This window comes from Pelecanus crispus, chromosome 9, assembly GCF_030463565.1.
Source record: "Pelecanus crispus isolate bPelCri1 chromosome 9, bPelCri1.pri, whole genome shotgun sequence".
Classification (NCBI taxonomy): Eukaryota; Metazoa; Chordata; class Aves; order Pelecaniformes; family Pelecanidae; genus Pelecanus; species Pelecanus crispus.
The window spans coordinates 4,532,222-4,552,318 of record NC_134651.1 but is presented as its reverse complement, the minus strand read 5'-3'; the positions used below and the strand labels follow the sequence as shown (position 1 = coordinate 4,552,318).

General features: G+C 41.0%; 1 protein-coding gene across 1 annotated transcript in view; it reads left to right on the top strand.

Moving 5' to 3' along the window:
- SI (sucrase-isomaltase) overlaps nt 1-20,097 on the top strand; it is a 57,333-nt gene that overhangs the window by 18,722 nt on the left and 18,514 nt on the right. Inside the window, 14 exon segments of the mRNA XM_075716820.1 lie at nt 6,883-7,053; nt 9,925-10,141; nt 10,987-11,126; nt 11,408-11,492; nt 12,782-12,838; nt 13,493-13,590; nt 13,592-13,609; nt 13,988-14,016; nt 14,019-14,054; nt 15,263-15,312; nt 16,635-16,805; nt 17,757-17,906; nt 19,432-19,564; nt 19,567-19,640. Of these exon segments, the coding sequence (XP_075572935.1) occupies nt 6,883-7,053; nt 9,925-10,141; nt 10,987-11,126; nt 11,408-11,492; nt 12,782-12,838; nt 13,493-13,590; nt 13,592-13,609; nt 13,988-14,016; nt 14,019-14,054; nt 15,263-15,312; nt 16,635-16,805; nt 17,757-17,906; nt 19,432-19,564; nt 19,567-19,640 (1,429 nt within the window).

Here is a 20,097-nt window from a genome sequence, read left to right as displayed (position 1 = left end):
GCAGGCTGAGCTCCCCAATTTATGCATGTGCTGATGTCCGATTCAACACAGTAACATTGCAACATGTGTTTTTTCCCAACGATTTGAGACTACATTAACAAGGCTTCCATCACCTTCCCTCTTTGGAAATGATATCAACACTGTCCTCCTCATGGGAGAGTATCAGACACCAAATTGCTTCCGGTTCAAGGTTAATCTTTTTTCTATGCTGTTTTAAGGTTCATGTTCTGTGCAAGAGTTTAGGCTGGCTGTTACCATGCAGTGAGGTTAGGAGGGCTGGATTAATCCCTCCGATGCACTCTCATGCCTCCCACTGAAGTGCTCGGCTCCTCCTTTCTTTGTCCTCTCTGCTCTTGCAATGCATCAGGTTAATGAGGGTTTAGCACAGTGTGATTTCTGCATGAAAAGTTACTGAGCCCTTTGAAAAGCTCAGCTTTTATATTATCTACCTTTTTTCCTCATCATAGGAAAATTTTTGGGATAAATGTATTTACTTACTTTTTTATTTATGGCCTGGCCAAATCTCTCAATCATTTTGACAGACAACATTAGCTCTCTCAATGACTTCTATTTTCTATGGAAAACTCAACAGTCCAAGCCATGAGTGTGGGGTATCGATGGGTTCTGGGGTTGAGCAGGGCTTCTTCTGTGGGAGACCTTCCTCTTGTGGTGGGTTCCTGCTGAGCCAGGGAAACACAGGTTCAAGTATTATGAGGGAAATGAATCATAGAATCATAGAATAGTTTGGGTTGGAAGGGACTTTTAAAGGTCATCTAGCCCACCCCCCCTGCAGTGAGCAGGGACATCTTCAACTAGACCAGGCTGCTCAGAACCCCATCCAACCTAACCCTGAATGTTTCCAGGGATCGGGCATCTGCCACCTCTCTGGGCAACCTGTTCCAGTCTTTCACCATCCTCATTGTAAAAAATGTTTTCCTTATATCCAGTCTAAATCTATCCTCTTTTAGTTTAAAACCATTACCCCTTGTCCTGTTGCAAGAGGCCCTGCTAAAAAGTTTGGCCCCATCTTTCTCATAAGCCCCCTTTAAGTACTGAAAGGCCACCATAAGGTCTCCCCAGAGCCTTCTCTTCTCCAGCCTGAAAAACACCAACTCTCTCAGCCTTTCTTCATAGGAGACGTGCTCCAGCCCTCGGATCATTTTTGTGGCCTCCTCTGGACCCGCTCCAACAGGTCCATGTCCTTCTTGTGCTGAGGGCTCCAGAGCTGGACGCAGGGCTGCAGGTGAGGTCTCACCAGAGCACAGTAGAGGGGCAGAATCCCCTCTCTTGACCTGCTGGCCACGCTTCTTTTGGTGCAGCCCAGGATATGGTTGGCTTTCTGGGCTGCAAGCGCACATTGCCAGCTCATGTCCAGCTTTTCATCCACCAGTACCCCCAAGTCCTTCTCCACAGGGCTGCTCTCCATCCCTTCATCCCTCAGCCTGTATTGATATCGGGGGTTGCCCCGACCCAGGTGCAGGACCTTGCGCTTGGTCATGTTGAACATCATGAGGTTCACAGAGGCCCACCTCTCCAGCTTGTCCAGGTCCCTTTGGATGACATCTCATCCTTCTGGCGTGTCAACCACACCACTCAGCTTGGTGTCATCTGCAAACTTGCTGAGGGTACATTCAATCCCACTGTCTGTGTCACTGATGAAGGTATTGAACAGCACTGGTCCCAGTACGGACCCTTGAGGGACACCACTTGTCATCAGTCTCCATTTGGATATCGAACCATTGACCACTACCCTCTGGATGCAACCAACCAACCAATTCCTTATTCACTGAACAGGCCACCCATCAAACCTGTATCTCCCCAATTTGTGGGGGACTGTCTCAAAGGCTTTACAGAAGTCCAGACAGAAGACATCCATTGCTTTTCCCTTGTCCACTGATGCAGTCACTCCTTCATAGAAAGCCACTATGTTGGTCAGGCAGGACTTGCCCTTGGTGAAGCTGTGCTGGCTGTCTCAAATCACCCCTCTGTCTTCCATGTGCTTGAGCATATCTTCTAGGAGGATCTGTTCCATGATCTTCCCAGGCACAGAGGTGAGGCTGACAGGATGGTAGTTCCCAGGGTCCTCCTTTGTCCCCTTTTTAAAAATGGGCACATTTCCCTTCCTCCAGTCCCCAGGGACTTCACATGACTGCCATGACTTTTCAAGTATCATGGAGAGTGGCTTGGCAACTACATGAGCCAATTTCCTCAGGACTCTGGGATGCATCTCATCAGGTACCATGGACTTATATACGTTCAGGTTCCTCAGGTGGTCTCGAACCCGATCTTCCCTTACAGTGGTAGGGGCTTTACCCCCCTGGTCCCCATCTTGCAGTCCATCAACTCAGGAGGGACGAGGAGGAGCAAGGTTGCCGGTGAAGGCTGAGGCAAAAAAGTTGTTGAGTACCTCAGCCTTCTCCTCGTCTGTTGATACTAAGTCACCGTTCTTGTTCATCGGGGGGGTACGCTTTCTTCAACCTTCCTTTTCTGGTTGACATACCTGTAGAAGCCCTTCTTGTTATTCTTTACATCCCTTGCCAAATTCAGCTCCAGCCGTGCCTTGGCCTTCCTGACCCCATCCCTACACAACCGGGCAGCTTCCCTGTACTCTTCCCAGGATACGTGTCTGTCATGGTTTAGCCCCAGGCAGCAGCTCAGCACCACGCAGCCGCTCGCTCACTCCCCCTACCCCGATGGGATGGGGGAGAGAATCGGAGGAGTGGGAGTGAGAAACACTCCTGGGCTGAGATAAGAACAGTTTAATAATTGAAATAAAGTAAAATAGTAATGCTAATAGTAACAGTATAATAATGATAATAATAATAATGATATACAAAGCAAGTGATGCCCAATGCAATTGCTCACCACCCGCCGACCGATGCCCAGCCAGTTCCCCAGAAGCGATCGCTGCTCCCCGGCCAACCCTCCCCCAGTTTCTATACTGCCCATGACGCCGTATGGTATGGAATAGCCCTTGGGCCAGTTGGGATCAACTCTTCTGGCTGTGCCCCCTCCCAGCTTCTTGTGCCCCTGGCAGAGCAGGGGAAGCTGCAAAGTCCTTGACTGGCATAAGCAGTGCTGAGCAACAACTAAAAACATCAGCGTGTGATCAGCATTCTTCTCATCCTAAATCCAAACCACAGCGCTGTGCCTGCTACTAGGAAGAAAATTAACTCTATCCCAGCCGAAACCAGGACAGTGTCCCTGCTTCCACTGCCTGTGCGGTTCCCTCTTACTCTTTAGTTTGACCAGCATGTCTTCACTCAGCCACGCTGGTCTCTTCCCTTCCTTGCCTGATTTCTTACACCTGGAGACTGAGAGCTCTTGCACTCTATGGAAGGTGTCCTTAAAGATCTGCCAGCTCTGTTCCATTCCCCTGTCCCTGAGGACCATTTCCCAGGGGGTCTTTCTGACTAACTCCTTGAAGAGCTGGAATTTTGCTCTCCTAAAATTTAGGGTCTTGACTATACTACTCGCTTTTCCCATGTCCCTCAGGAGTGTGAACTCCACCAATACATGATCATTGCAGCCCAGGTTGCCTCCAATCTTGATGTCACCAATGAGCTCACTTGCATTGGTGACCATCAGGTCCAGTATTGCATCCCCTTGGGTAGTTGTGTCTATTAGCTGGCTTAGGAAGTTATCCTCAATGCATTCTAGGAATCTTCTGGATTGCCTACAGCTCACCATGTTGCTTTTCCAGCAAATGTCAGGGTGGTTGAAGTCCCCCAGCAGGACGAGAGTCTGCAAGCATGAAGCCCTCTGGAGCGGGAGGAAGAAGGCTTTGTCAATAGGCTTCCCTTGATCAGGCGGCCTACCATCAGTACTACTGGTGGTAAACACCAACCACAAGGTTCCTTTTGTTGCCTCTGTCTCTGATTCTTACCCATAAGCTTTCGACGTGGTCGTGGTTATTCTTCAGGGACAGCTCTTCACACTGTATCGATTTCTTTATGTAGAGGGCAATGACTCTGCCCCACTTTCCTTGCCTGTCCCTTCTGATCAGCCTATAGCCATTGATAGCCACATTCCAGTCATGGGATTCATCCCACCAAGTTTCAGTTATGGCAATCAGGTCATAGCTTTCTAGCAGCACAGTAGCTTCCAGCTCCTCCTGTTTGTTCCCCATGCTGTGTGTGTTCATGTAGAGCCAATTCATTGAAACTGAATGCTTTAATCCCATTTAAGTTCTAAAAATAAATAAATAAACCAAACCTAATGGCATGGCTTTAAGACCCATTATAAGGGGGAAGTGTCAGGATGAACATGCTTATTAAATCAGTCCAAGAATGATTACCTGTCAGAGTGCTAGGCCAGTTGGATTATCAGTGCTTCAAGTTTAATTAATTAGCAATTAATTTTGTGCTCTTATTAGGATTGTTTTCTTGCTTAGAATCCCCTATAATGATTGATTTGCAATTAGAGAGAGTACAAAAGATGGACTTGGTATTCAGTAGCTCATGACTGGTTAAACAGGTATACGGAGGGGGAATGAGAAATCTAGTGCAACAGAAACATGTTGAAACAGTGCTCTGGAAGATTGTCTGTATTTTCCTTAGGCTGTTGTTTAATTTGATAAAAGTGGTTGCATTTCTGCCTCTAAAGAACAAAAATGACAATGATGCTTGACTCTGAGTATCAAAAAGCAAGCTGTTAGCGTGGGATAAGGGCAGTCCCTCAGAGATAAATCCTTGATAAACACAAGATGAGTGCTTTCCCCCAACTCTTAAACAACCAAACATAATCTGGATGAGGGGATTGAGTGTGCCCTCAGTAAGTTTACAGGTGACACCAAATTGGGTGGGAGTGTCGATCTTCTCGAGGGTATGAAGGCTCTTCAGAGGGATCTGGATAGACTTGATCGATGGGCCGAGGCCAACTGTATGAGGTTTAACAAGGCCAAGTGCTGGGTCCCGCACTTGGGTCACAACAACCCCATGCAGCGCTACAGGCTTGGGGAAGAGTGGCTGGAAAGCTGCCTGGCAGAAAAGGACCTGGGGGTGTTGGCTGACAGCCAGCTGAACATGAGCCAGCAGCGTGCCCAGGTGGCCAAGAAGGCCAACAGCATCCTGGCTTGTGTCAGGAATGGTGTGGCCATCAGGAGCAGGGAGGTGATTGTGCCCCTGTACTCGGCGCTGGCGAGGCCGCACCTGGAATACTGTGTCCAGTTTTGGGCCCCTCAGCACAAGAAAGACATTGGGGTGCTGGAGCGTGTCCAGAGAAGGGCAACAAGGCTGGTGAAGGGTCTGGAGCACAGGACTGATGGGGAGCGGCTGAGGGAGCTGGGGGTGTTCAGGCTGGAGAAGAGGAGGCTGAGGGGAGACCTGATCGCTCTCTACAACTACCTGACAGGAGGGTGTAGTGAGGTGGGGGTTGGTCTCTTCTCCCAAGTAGTTAGCGATAGGATGAGAGGAAATCGCCTCAAGTCGCACCAGTGGAGGTTTAGATTGGATATTAGGAAAAATTTCTTTACAGAAAGAGTGGTAAAACATTGGAAGAGGCTGCCCAGAGAGGTGGTGGAGTCCCCATCCCTGGAGGGGTTCAAAAAACAGGTAGATGTGGCACTCTGGGACATGGTTTAGTGGGTATGGTGGTGTTGGGTTGACAGTTGGACTGATGATCTTAGAGGTCCTTTCCAGCCTTAATGATTCCTAGTTCTTACTTTCATTAAAAAATAATCCAGCCACCAAGCGAAGAAACATGAAATTAATTACTACTCTCCCCTTAATTGGTTTAGTGGTGGACTTGGTAGCGTTAGGTTAATGGTTGGACGAGATGATCTTAAAGGTCTTTTCCAATCTAAACAATTCTGTGATTCCGTGATAAGGGAGCCCTCTTTGGAAAAGGAAGAGTGGGGATCAATGTTTTATTGCAGTTCATTACAAAAATCTTAATTCTCCAGACAGAACTGGTCAGAAATACATCAGATGAGGATTTGACTTATGAAGCCTCTCTCAAATGTTACGCCTTTTTGGCACCATTGGAGACCACAGGCAGGGTCACAACCTGAAGGTTTGCTGGTCAAGGGGGTCTAGAGTCTGGTTCACCGTTACAGCTGCAGGAGCTCAGCAGAGCTGAGGGAAGAAGAGCAAATCAATGAGTCCATCGCCTTGCAGTGAGCTGCTCCGTGGTGCAGCTCACTGCAGGAATCAGGCTGCCTCCCGCTGCTCTCTGCCTCAGCACCCCTCAGGTTTCCCCACCGTTTCCCAAGTCCTTCCCGTAGAAAGAAGGAGCAGGTTTTGCTTAAGTGTTTAAAGCTCTCGTCATCCTTGTTGGGAAGGTGAATTGTTTGTCTGTAATGAAAGGGAATGGTGAAAGGTGCAAAATTAAATTAACAGAAGAAACTTTATTAATGAAATTGACTTTTTCTTTGTGTTTTGCTATTAGATGTAAAGGAGGAATATTGATCTCCAGCTTGTTCTCTTTGTACAGATAGATACAATGGTCTCTGTATCTCTTTTCAACTGCACCAACTTCAGGTTCCTTAAAAAGCTGAGCAGTTGCTTTATGCAGAATTTGCTACAGGAGATGTGAGAGCCATCCAATGGGATTTAAACCATGCAAAGGATCACGTTATCACTTTAATCTGCGCTCGGTTTATTTGAGAGCTAGCACGTAGCCATAGACTGCCTTTCCCTGTAGTCAGTGGCCTAGCAGGACTCAAGAGCAGGGCTTGTTCATTTTTGCTGGCAAGCAAAAGCTGCAATTGATTTGAAAAATCTGATGGAGTGGATTCTTTTTGTGTTTCTGTCCACCCATGGAAATTTTCCATCTGCCCCACCTGAGCCTGCTATCCTGCTCTAACTCAGAGGAGTAGAAACACCTTACTGCAACAATTCTTGGTAAAATACCTTTTTATTTTTTTATTTTTTGTTTCATTAGGTTAGATACTACCATAGGATCACTGCAGTACGCTGACCAGTTTTTACAGCTACCAATCAAACTACCCAGCAGCCACATTTATGGTGTGGGAGAGCACGTGCACGAGCAGTACCGGCACGCTGTTAGCTGGAAAACCTGGCCATGCTCAGCAGGGATATTGGCCCCTCTGGAGTAAGGACTGGCTTTATTATGCTTCATTATTTGCAGATGATGTCTGGAATCCAAGCCTATTATGCAGTAGACACATTAGTAACATCCACTGAGATTTTCCCCAAAGACTTTTCAGGCACTGCATGTTATTACTAAAAGCTAGATGGTACTGATGAAAGTTCCCCGAGGAATAGTTTTTAGAAATATTTTGGGTTTTGTGTTGACGTGCAGTTGAAAACGAGTTGATAAACGTTAATATATGAGAGCCTTCAGTTCCTCCTGACAAAATAAATAACAATGTGTGCTAATGCATTGCTGTGTGAAGCATTCAGTACAGATGACACATGCTTCTTCAGTTAACATCCCTGTAGCTCGGCAAATGATGGAAAAGTTCTCTTTAACAGCTGTCTCTTTACAAGATAAAATATGTCTGTCAGCAGTTATTTGTTTCTATAGTCTGTATGGCTGCCTCTTTACGAAACTATTTCTGGGGCACCCATTTTTTGATAATTGTAAGACTATTTGTCACTATTACCTCAGTTTAATAAAGCAACAACCCATATGCTTTGCTTTGACAGAGCACTTAGGTGTTTTGCTGAAATAGGAGCTATGCTAACAGAAGCTAGAGGGTCAGACCACTGTATGTAATTAATTAATAATTTGGAATTTGTACCCCTTACCTTCAGACACCTTCTCATTATCTTCTCTGGTTGAAGATAGCTCTTACCTGAACGTCTCTATTGAGTGTTGGCTCATTAAGTTAAACTAACACTGAACAAAATCAAGTTAGGCTAATTTCAAATTGCTCAAGTTCTGTTTCTTGTTAATTTGTTCTGAGTTTTCTTCTGCAAGGGAAGAAGCACAACTATTACAACAATTATTTAAATTTCTAAGGGTTTTGTTGCTAATAATAACAGGAAAAAAATTAGATAGGAAATAAAAAAGAAAAAAGACACTCTTTTATTTACATAGATTAGACATAAAAATTATTACCTTGCAGGATTAATATAAATATAGATTAGATGTAAAATTTAATCTATGTTGAAAGGTGATCAAAACACCCTTGAAGTTCTAGTGTTCGCTTGATGTGCCTATATATTACCCAGAAATAGTACTGCAATATATGCAGGCTTGCCTGAAGATCTATCCTATCTGCTTGCTTATGTTATCTGTATATTTGGGGAAACTTCTGTTTTAATTGTCAATGTTCTCATAAAGGAGAAGAATGCCAGGAAAGAGAAAACAGAACTGTAGGAAGGTGTCAAGATTTTTATTTTTTCTTTGCTATATTTTGAGACATTTCAAGTTTTACCTGGGATATGTTTTGAAATATCCCAGAAGAGATACTGTTATTAGGTTTTCATCAGCTTACTTCTTTTTCCCCTTTAAGGCACTGCATAACTTATATGGAGTTCACACTTTCTCCCTGTGTTCGGAGACCCTCCTTTGGTGTTTTCCTAATGAATAGCAATGCCATGGGTAAGAAAGCTTTCTCTGTAGCTCTGAGCATTGCAGTTAAATATCTTTTCAAATCGTCTGTGGGATTAGGATCAGAACTGTAATGTTTAGTGTACACGATGTAAGCAGTAACGCACAGATAACATGAAGATTGCACTGGATACCTGAGGGTCAGAAACCTATCTGAAGCCTGTGGAGCTCTGTGCAGATGTGCAGGACACTAGAATCGCAGCCTAAATTTTGGAGTCAACAATACTTGAAAGTAAATGCCCTTTAGTCTCTTTAGATAAGCGTGCATATATGTACGCCTTACAGAGCTCCTCACGTTTCCTGAGGCTGGAAAATTGTACTAAAAATTTAAAGATAAAAGGTTGAGCTATTGTATTTCTTCTGATTCTCTTCTCTGTAGGATGTAAAGGAATGGAAATATGGACATATAAAAGAGTCATCTGAATACGTTTCCCCTTCATTGCAAGTTTAACTAATGTTTTTTGGGATTCTTAGGTATTTTTGTTTTGTGGGGTTTTTTAAGTACATTTTCTAATGATTAATTAAAAAATTACAAAGTTGTTTTAGAATTAGCTGGTACTGGTTTTGTGCACTCTTGTCCTGCGGAGTTCGTGGTGCAGCCTGCTCCAGCAGTGACCTAAAGAACCATTGGTAGGATCCTTGATTTCTATATTTTCTTGGGGAACACTCCAGAGCAAGTAGTCCAGGAATACCTGAAGGTACCTTTTAGCTAGGCAGACTATACATTGGACAGATTTTTAAAAGTGCTTGGGACTTTTTTGTGGTTTTTTTTTTTCCACAGCTTTATATGACAGTACGTCTTCACTATGTTATGTACTAACTCAGAATATGACTCAGTATATATTTAACCAAGAATAGCTGTTAGTGTGTCCTAATGTGACTGCTGTCATTAGAAATAGCTAGCTGGGGCTAAACTGGGGTGTAGATTTTTTTTAACTGGCCCGTTATGGGCAGCTGAAACTTAAGCACTACTTTTGCTGGCGATGCTGGAGCAGAGGCCATGCAGCAGCTCGAGGCCTGAGAAGTTTGTAGCTGCTAAAATCATCAGTCTGTATGGCCTGTCTGATTTACACAGTGGTCACTGGAGCTAGAGACAGTCTACATGGAATAACTTACGCTTCCTTGCTGGGGCTCACTCTTGTTATAAGGACAAATTCCTGTTCATATGGCAATGTTATAGGGTAGATAACGTGCTTACAGGTATGTCAAGATTTTGTGGTCATAAGATATCACTGATACCTTTTGTATTTCTTCAGATCAGCTTATGTTTCAGTGCCACCTTAAAGAATGGGCATTGTCCCCAAATATTTGTAATTCTTAAAACAAAAATCATAGAAGAATATTGCATTTGGGAGTGGGCTTCTCATTTCACGCACTCAAGCTTAGCGTATATTATTCAAATAGATTTGAGGAGTATGGATCTGGGGAAGTGGGCACTGAGCTGACACACGCAGTATCCACTGATGGTGCGTGGGCTTTTGCTCTCAACTTGCAGCTCATGGGACTGCCAGCATTGCCGTCCTACTGGAGCTTGGGCTTCTGGCTCAGCCACTGGAATTACGGGTCTCTGGATGAGGTGAAGAGAGTTGTGGAGAGGAACAGGGTGATTCGACTCCCTCATGTAAGTATGGGGGTTGAGGAGGGCAGCAACCCCGTGAATGCAGAGCCCTGCAGGAGAAATGACCCAGAGTTCCTGACCATGGTGTTCCACCACTCCTTCATTTCACATCAGTTTAAATTAGTAAATTTGTAATATATAGGCTTCTGGTGTCAAAGGTTTTTATGTGTTTTAATGGTAGACCCATTACCAGAATGTGGGTCATGGTGGGGCTTAATTACAGTAAGTTATATTCAGGCAGTTTATTGTAATACTTGTTCAGTTATACTTTCCAACTATATCTACTTATCTTCATGTTACCTAATCCATGAATTTTTTTCTTTTTTAATTGTCCTGTGGACAATTATGGAACCATATCTTATTCTTAATTGACAGCCAAAGATAAAGTAGAATCAACTATTAAAATTACTTTTCAGATTACATTAGCCTGATGGCTTAAATAGAATAAAAATACCCTAATGTTAAGCTAAGAGTTGAGGAAGACATGTTTGGATTTAAGGGGATAGCTCTTGAAGTCAGACAACTGCAATGAAATAGCCACACGTCCAGGTGCTATTAGAAAGGATGCCAATATACACATTCATTTAGATTCTGTTAATGTTAAATGCAGGTCTTTTTAGGCACAAAAGATGTGTCAGTACCATTATTTAGGGCTGTAAGTATGAGATGAGATGCACATTGTTTGCAGGTGGTCCTGACAGCATACTTTCTGCCAGGCTGCAGTAAAGTCCCAACAGTAAATTCATTATCAGACAAACAGGAGTTGTCAGAAGAAATTCTGTTGGACTAATATACAAAATCTTTACATATCACTTCTCATGTTAAAGCTGAACTCCCTTCTCTTTCAGGATGTTCAGATCACGGATATTGACTATACGGAGGAAAAGAAAGATTTTAGTTATGACAAAGTGAAGTTTCGAGGTCTTCCTAATTTTGCAGTTTATATGCATGACTATGGACAAAAATATATTATCATATCGGTAAGCATGTAACTATTTCTTTTTGCCTGGAAACTCTTGAATAAGCTGTGTCAAGAACACATGAACACCTACACTTTCACACGTGTAGAGAATGCTAACTAAACTAGGAAGACCTTACATTCTTATCTTCAGATTGCCTCAGATTAAAAAAAAAAAAAAAAAGGCATTTTTGATCTGACACTCTTCAGTCATGATTCTGGACCATCAGTACCCTGAAATATTGGGATTGGTGATGATGGTATCGTTCATAAAAAAACCAGTTACTGCTATATCCTTCCCACTTGCCCAGGTTCTACCCCGGTGAAGCGACGTGGAGTGTCGACAGGCAGTTCCTGTGGGGCCCTGGGCCGCTTATTTGCCCTGTGCTTGACCCAGCAGGTTTGGCTGTTTTGGTATCTGTCTCGTAACCCCTTCATGGGGCACAGGGACATGTCGAGTCACCAGTTCCAGCTCTTTTCTCTGGCAGGGGACTGCAGCATAAAATCCCCAAGTTAGGCTATTCCTGTCACTCCTTCCTTGCTCGGATTGGAAACCACCTTCCAGTTCTGAGCCTTCGTTGTGCAGCCTTGTGACAACTCTGTTATTCAGCTTAAAGGTTATAGCTCCTCTACTCTATATGTATTTCCTGCTGCAATCACACTCTCCTTCCCTTTTTGTGCTGAACAAGCTGAACTGCAAAAATAGGCTCTGTGGTTTCCCTGAGGATCCCAGGAAATTTGCTCTGCTCCTATTCTAGTCTGAACTCTTCTGTCTTGACCAGACCTGTAAACTCTGTTGGCAAAGAGATTGCAGAGGCCCTTGTTTATTAGCGTTAACACAGCTCTATCTGCAGTGCAAACATGGGTTTTGCTAGATCCTTAGGTTATATTTATTTTTTCATAGGTACCTCACATTACGGACTCATGGCTGTTGATGAATTCCTAACAAGCCTAGGTTTTGCTGCTTTTTTCTTTTCTTCCCCCCCCCCCTTCATTTATTGCTTCCAGTGAGAGAGCCCACAGCATATTTTTATTGGTGCCAAAATGGAAAATCTTGCACTTTGTGCTATTAAATCCCACTCCTATTTTCCAGTCCTGTAGGGAGTGAAAGTCATCTGGTCTGACACTCTGATTCACCTCAGCTTTGTATCATCTCTGAATTTCCTTCAGAATCAGCATATCTTGCTGCATTTCAGCTTGTCTGTGGTTCAACAAGAAAACAAATAGATCATGGCTTATTCTGTGGCAGAATCTTGTAAATAATAATTGTTAGTGCCAGTAGCACGTATGCCATGGAGAAACAAAAAACATTTGTTAAATACATAAAATGAAAGCAAGAATCTGAAAGACGCCAGCCCAGAAAAAGGTGAAAATAAAGAAGATGCAGAGATACTTGTGGATATGATCTGAGCCACTGGCTTTGAAGCATTGTGACTTTGGGTTGCATACAGTGAGCTCCCACATTGTAGAGCCGTGATTCAGTTGTCTCCCAGTAGCATTGCATAAATTGTTCTTAGATTGCTGCCTTGCTTTCTGAACATCGTCATAAAAACCATTAAAGAAAACAGTGAAGAGGAGAAGTATCAGAGGTTTAATCAATTTGAACTTTAGTTTTACTGGAAAATGTAGTTTATTCAATTAAGTTGCCTTCAAGTATGAAAGTTGTTTCTTTGTTCACCTTTCAGGGTATGGATGCAATTCAAGTGTATGTTCCTGATGCAGCATGGTATGAGTATGATACAGTAGGTAAATGCAGAGGATACTATGGGGAGACTTTTTTAAATGGCTGTGTGACAAAATAAGATTGTCCACCTTGCTTTAGTGACAGAGGCCTTAAGTAAAGCCTGCAGGAAGAAAAATGGTGAGACAAGGGATGAGGGTGGTGGGTTAAGTGCACGAATCAAACCCTCAAGAAAGGACGCAGAGGCGTGGATTATAGCACAGGAGATGGGGAGACAGACTGAGTGGAAACTTTAGCAAAGACCATGTTTGAAATAAATAAAATAGAATAATTCTAAATATAATACACGAGAGTTTGCAATTACTGTTTACTAATCTCATTTCAGCAAATAAGTTTCCTGCTGTGGTGATGATCTTTTTGATGGGTGAATAGGACGTTGTTTACGTCAGATTCCCATATTCACGTCAGAGGCCCAACAGGACTTGCTCTGTGCATTGGCTGAGCCAACACTAAATAGTGAGAGATGTTAATTTATGACATTAGATCATATTGGCATGCAGTTCTCTTATGCTGTGTGCCCATTGGCACATAGGTATTTACATAACTTAAGCCTTTTCTGAAAGGAAGCTTTAAGATGAAACTTAGGACTTAAGAAAATGTTCACAGCAGCAAGGAATGCAACATACCCATTCTCTTTTACATCCCTGTCAAGAAGGGGTCAAAAATCCCAGTGAGAAAACAATGGACCAGTATGTACCTGCCAGCAGACAAACTGGGACTTCATTTGAGAGGAGGCTGTATTTACCCTACTCAACAACACAACAGTTGCAAGGTATGTTTCAAAACCAGATCCTTTTATGGTTTGTTTTTTTTTCAAGACGGGGCTGAGGACTTTCAAACCAGTAGCAGCCCATTGCATTTAGCATTTTCACCTTGAAATATGGGAATAACTGTGAGCCACACCTCACTTCCACAACTCCTTAAATTACAGGGTCAGTGATTAATTACAGGTTTATGTGCATAGCATTTTGGAAACTCGCCATGTATTTTAATCTGTTTACGTGAAAATGAAAGACAACCAAGGACTACTATCTAAGGCAGTTCTCAAAGTATTGCAGCCCTGTTGAGTGCCATGTTCTTAACATGAAGGATGTGTTAAGACTGTTTAGATATTTGTTATACAGGTAAGACAGAAGGTCTTTTTCCACAGCCACAAGAATCCAATGGGACTTATAATTGCCCTGGGGACTTGTTCTGGGACGATGGAGAATCTACAGGTGAGCAGTTATCAATAGTGAAATAAGTTTGATTAAGAAAGCATTAATATGTACAAGTTTCAATCTTCCTGCTGATTTAATGGAGCAAGAACAAGACAATGTTGTAATGTGCTATTAATACTTGCTTGTATGTCAATAATTTTCAACCACTTTTAAGTGGAAAACTGTAACTATTATTAATTTTTTTTTTTTCTTGTTCAGTTTTCAGCTAAAAGCTCCCTTTATCCTTAGTTACAATCACTAGTGCAGGGCCCGGGGCTCTGACTAAATTTCTGTGAAAGCAAGCAGCTCTTGGGGTTCAAAACTGCATCCCCCCTTTCCTAATTGCAGAGCTACCTTGTCCTCTATATTATGCATTCAACCTGTATAACTCCTTCTTGTTATTTTAACTGTACCAATCGGATCTCCCAGAAAAACCTTCAAGCCTCTACTTTTTTAAAATTTTGTGGAAGTTTAGGATGCTTTTAAGAAATAGAGCTGTGATTTGGCTGATTATTGCTGCCATAAATATTGAAGGCCTTGGGTGGTTGCTGATATGACAGCTATACGTACTCCTTTGTCAAGGCCTAAAATAACGAAGCTATTATTGCACTCACTTCTGTTGAGAAACACAACAATAAACCATCTTATGATGTTATTTCCTGCCCAAAACTTACAAGTTGCAGTCTTTTCAGGGAAACTGTTTACAATTTGCCTGCGATGACAGTATTTTTCTTTTCGCACATGGAAAAAAAAGTGCCAGATTGACTCAACTTTTATATTTCTTTTTCCCGGTGGTGTGTTATTTCCCCTCTTATAGTTCTGTGGCATAGATTATTATTATTATTATTATTGTCATTTTTGCATGAAAAGCACCTATTTGGGGTATTTAAAAGGATTAACTTTGAGCCATACATCTACATTTAAGAGAAGCTAAGAAGGAATAATAGTAAAATAAAATATTAGTACATTTTAGAAAAGCTGATTTCAATGAATTTTTGGAAAAATTTGGAAGATTAGATCTCCCGGGAGACTGGCCTAAGGCAAAAAGAAAGAGAGCTTTAAGTTCCTCAGAGAAACATTAGTAAATATTTGAGTTGCTTAGTGCAGCCTCTGAACGCAGTAATGATAATAATTAGCAATTTATTGGTCTCTAGCAGTGGCACAGTCCTGTTTTTAATGCTGTTCCTTTCTCCACAGCAAGTGTAACTTCTTTCTTTACCTTGTAGGTACAGTTGAGAGTAAAGCCTACATTTACTATGAGTTTACAGTTTCCAATGTAAGTATTTTTATTTTAAATGATCTTATTTTCATTTTCAGTTTTTATCAATAGTATCTTCAAAGGGCATTCTTTTCTCCCTCCTTATTCTCCTATAATATTTACTGAGAAGCAAAATATTTGACAAAGACGAGTCATGTTCAAAATACTGTCATTGAACTGGGATGAAAATCTGCTATTTCTCTTCTTCTTCTCTGGGTTAATGTAAGCATCTAAAGAACTTCTGTTTCCTTTCACAAAACAAACTCAGCAGCAATATTTATTGAGCAAGAGAACTGTAAAACATTAGTGGCAGTTAAAACAGAGTCAAAAAGGAGGTGAATGTAGTATTTGTGATTCTTGAAATATTAGAAAATTGAAAAAAAAATTTTGTACACTCTAAAAATGTAGCTAAATGTTTCCAAAGCGTGAGAGGAAGACCTGTGCCTTGTCTGAACCCATGGAATCTACTTCATGAATGAATTTTAGTTTTTAATTTTTTTAAAATGGAAACTGCCTTGGCAGGGTTAATTTGTGCCAGGGTGGAGTCCAGATATTGTTTCTAGTCAATATTGACCAGAGATACCATATGAGAAGGATTCCAAGTAAAATGATAACCTATTTTTTGTATAATAATAATACCTGCCAAAGGTATTCTTTCCCTTGCCATGGTGAAACAGCAGGGCAAGAACTGAGAGAGAATGCATAGAAACATTGGATTGGGAGCAAGGATCGTGGAAGCCCATGCTTTTTTTTTTTTTTTTTTTTTTTTAAATCATATGTAATCATATAATCATTTGCAGATAAGAAACCTTGTTGGAGTTTGAAACTCTTTTAGCCAAATCATCAGTTGACTGTAATGATGTTGAATTGAAAATTAACATAAAGTTTCAGATGGAGAGTAATGAGAAAGTTATACACTGGCGTATGTGACAGCCATTGTACAGTTCCACTCTTTGGACTCTTAATCTAATAACAACTAATGCAGTTGAATAGGAACTGGTATTTTTATATCAGGAAAAGTGAATATGAACCTTCACGTGTTAGATCCCAGAGAGACCACAGATGAGTAGAGGTTATCTGCCCTGTCACAGACCTGTCAGCCTTTTCTTATTTCCAAAACAAGCAAAAAAGGAAGCTGAAACACAACTATGAAGCATCTTTTATGTACGTTAGAAAAGCCTTATTGTGCGAACATGCAGGGTAATAATTAATACGTTAGGAAAAAGGTATTGGCTTACTTTGTGCTATGCCATGAAGATCTAATTAGGAAAAATTGTTAAATCAGGAGGATTTTTGGCAGATTTTTTTTGTACAAAAGTGATCAGTATATTATTTTTCAGAATGTTCTACAAATGAATGCTATAAACAGCAATTATGCTGATGCAAACAACTTATAATCTGAAGAAATCAAGATATTGGGAGCGCTCCAGGAAATAATGGCAGTTACTGTATCTCAGAAAAATGTTGTGGAAAATTCTCCACTTAATATCACTTATTATCCTCTAGAAAAGGTAAAACAGTAACAGGAAAATGGGAATTAAACATCTTCAAATTGCATCACCTTTATTTTATATATTGCTAAGGACAATACTCAGTGCTAATGTCTTTTCAACAGAATACATCATGTATTTTATTACAGAACAAAAATACAATTGCATTCAACTCGGCCACATAGACAGTGCACCTAAGTTTTGCTTTCAGACCTCAGTGCAACAGAAAGTTCAGTTATGCAGTTATTCACGTAGCAAAATTTCATTTCTAAGAGGAGGAACAGCTTCATGATTTTGTTTGATACTGGCGGAGGATACAAAATATTTATGGTTTAGACGAGTATTTGTGCATTGATTTTTTTTTTTTTTTAAAAAACAAAATCTAGCATACTCTTTAAACCTCCTTTATCACTTTCTAGGGAGTTTTGCACAGGCTGAATACAGGAGAACAGCAACAGAGTACATTTATGTGCAAAGCCAGTGAACATGCTGCTGGTAGTGGCAAGCTTTCACGAAAGTGCTTTCCCACACTAAGGATAGTGCTGACATTGCTTTGAACTTGCATTGTACACCCTCTTTAATTATTACAAGCACCTGAGTTACCTGTTATTTTATCTCAGTTACTGAATCAAAATAAAAATATTTTAACTTTTTCTTACCTCTTGCATTCATATTGCAAAACATGAAGGATTTGTGCCCTTATATTTATTCCTGTTGGCTTCCAAGGAAGCTGTGGGATTGACTAATTCTTTTTTAGATTCTTAATTTTTCAGATTTTATCTGTAAGAATTTGAGTTGCATGTCATCTGTTATTTCTAAAAGCGAGACTAAATCAAATGTTACAGGACAGGGTTTTTTGTGAGTTCTCACATAGCAAAATGTATTGTTCCTGAGGACCGGCATCTCTAATGACTGAAGGAAGGATGGATGTGATGTGGGATTTAATAACTGTTTATTGTTTGATATTCATAGGTTACTCATATAACAGGACTTCAGCTTGAACTGGAAAAATCTTACACAGTAAAATGGACTCAACAACTGAGTGCCAATGAAAGGTTTAATTATTATCCCACTTCCAATACAACACAAGAAAAATGTGAACAACTTGGCTCTGTCTGGGAAGTAAGCAAAAATGATTTCTCTAAACTAATGAGACAGAAACGCTTCTGGAATTATAACTTTCTCTTTATAGTTACAATGGAAAAAATAGTCTGGCAGATTTTTCAGATTTAAATCAAATGGGGGCACAGACATCAGCTGGCCTGTGCTAACAGATTTTATTTACCTTGCTAAAACTAAGGTACCTGGCAACCGTGTAAGCTCTTCCAAAGTATATCAGAAATTGAGGAAAAATGTGGTATTTTTTGAAAGAAGGAAAGAAATAATATTAGAGTTATGAAAAAGAGAATAGACTTGAGATCTGCATCTTCAGCTACCTCATCTGCTTCACCGGCACCGTGGCCTGCAAGCTTTCTCCCTGTTGTCTCACCTTCACAGTCACTGAAGCACATTTTAAGTCCAACTGATTCCTCTGGATCTCAGTTTGAGAAGAAATCCTTGAGTCATCAGAAATTTGGATTCCTATGTGAACTTAATTGTTTACATCTGTGTGGAGGAGGTATTTCCAAATCACAATGCCCAACATGCAGTTCTTTACCTCATGGTTTTATTTATTAGTATGCCTTGGCTGTAAGCATAGGGGAGCCACGTGCCCTGGCAGGGTTGAACTTTAGAAGGTGCCTCCAACTAAATTACTCCGTGCTCGTCTAAATCTGTATTTTACAGCTTGGACATGTATCCTAGGCATGGAGACCAAAATTCTCTGCTAGCTGCTCTTGAACCAGCAGCAGCAGAATTCTGGTCTTGTTATGGACTGGGTATGTTTTGAACACTTGCTCAAGTTGAAAGGTGCTTTGACTTTGGTGGTGACAGATGAATAAATATTCATTAGCAATTAAGATGTGTGGAGCAGGCAGAGTTTTGTTTGAACAAGTAGGCAGGATTGACGGTAAGTATCCAGAGGTGGAAGGCTAATGCAGTAACCTACATCAGCTCATCTAACCTCAGAATACCTAGCTTGAGTGTTTATGGTCAACTGCAGCAGGAAACTGATCTTGCTGTCAGGAGATCTTAGATAAATAGGATGTAATTCTCCTATGGAGTGGATATTTTAAGGATAATTCTTGTGAATAAAGCTAATGGAAAGGTCTCATCTGATGTTGCCTGAATATCTAATGAGTTTTGGGCACATCTCCTTGTGTGAGCCAGGGACCGGAGAGCAATGAGATTAGAAGGGAAGAAGCTTTAAGAATTTCAACAGGCCAAGACTAAGCCATGTTGTGGGATTGAGCTGAAGATGACAGATACAGGGAAATTAAATCCACCTTCATTGTGCGAGAATTCAGTTTCCTGACTGAACTATTTGTACAACCTTCACTGGGTTGTTTGATTTTATCTGATTTAGTGTGGAGATAATGGGTTCTCTATTACTACTTTATTGTTCACCTGTTGCATTAAGTTTTTCGCAAAATTCTTTATTTGACAGTTATCTGATAAACATGGGAGTTTTGGATTCCATGCTAATAACTAACAAAAAATACAGCAGGCCAATGTAGCTCATTAATCTGTAATTTATTTCTGTTTGCAGCAGGTAACATCAAACTGAGATATTCCACCCTGCTATTACAGCTCCGAAAAGGCTTACTCTGTAGACAAAGTAGAATACACCTCGTCAGGTTTGGCAGCCAACCTCACCTTAAACAGTGCCAAGACCACAGCTAATGAGAATTCACTACACCAATTAGTACACTACACTTGGAGGTGAAATATAATCTCAACCACATGCTGTGATTTAAGGTAATGTCATTTCAGAATTTCTATGACTATATAATGTCCCATTGTTAAAAATAGTCTTATTTACAGAAATTATAAGGGCTTTTTATAGTCAATTATATATTACACAGACAGAGGCACCCTTGCCTAAATATGTTGCTCTTTCTAACCAAGTAGTTGTTATTGCTCTTAGCTCACATCTTTTTTTGTCCTGTAACTCTGTACTCAGTTTTACAATGAAATTATATGAATCGGAGATGTAATGTCAATGTATATGTGTAATGTCAACCAGAAGCTCTGGAACTAAAGACATTTTATTAGTATACAGGTAAATTTATCTATAAGGGTTATCATGACTGTACAGTTTATTTTTGCATTAATCTTTCTACTTCTAGTCTAAAATTTTTAACACATTATTGTTTAGACTATAATTTATTACTATTCATTTAATAATACTGAAATAAGTGTGATGCCTCAAAAT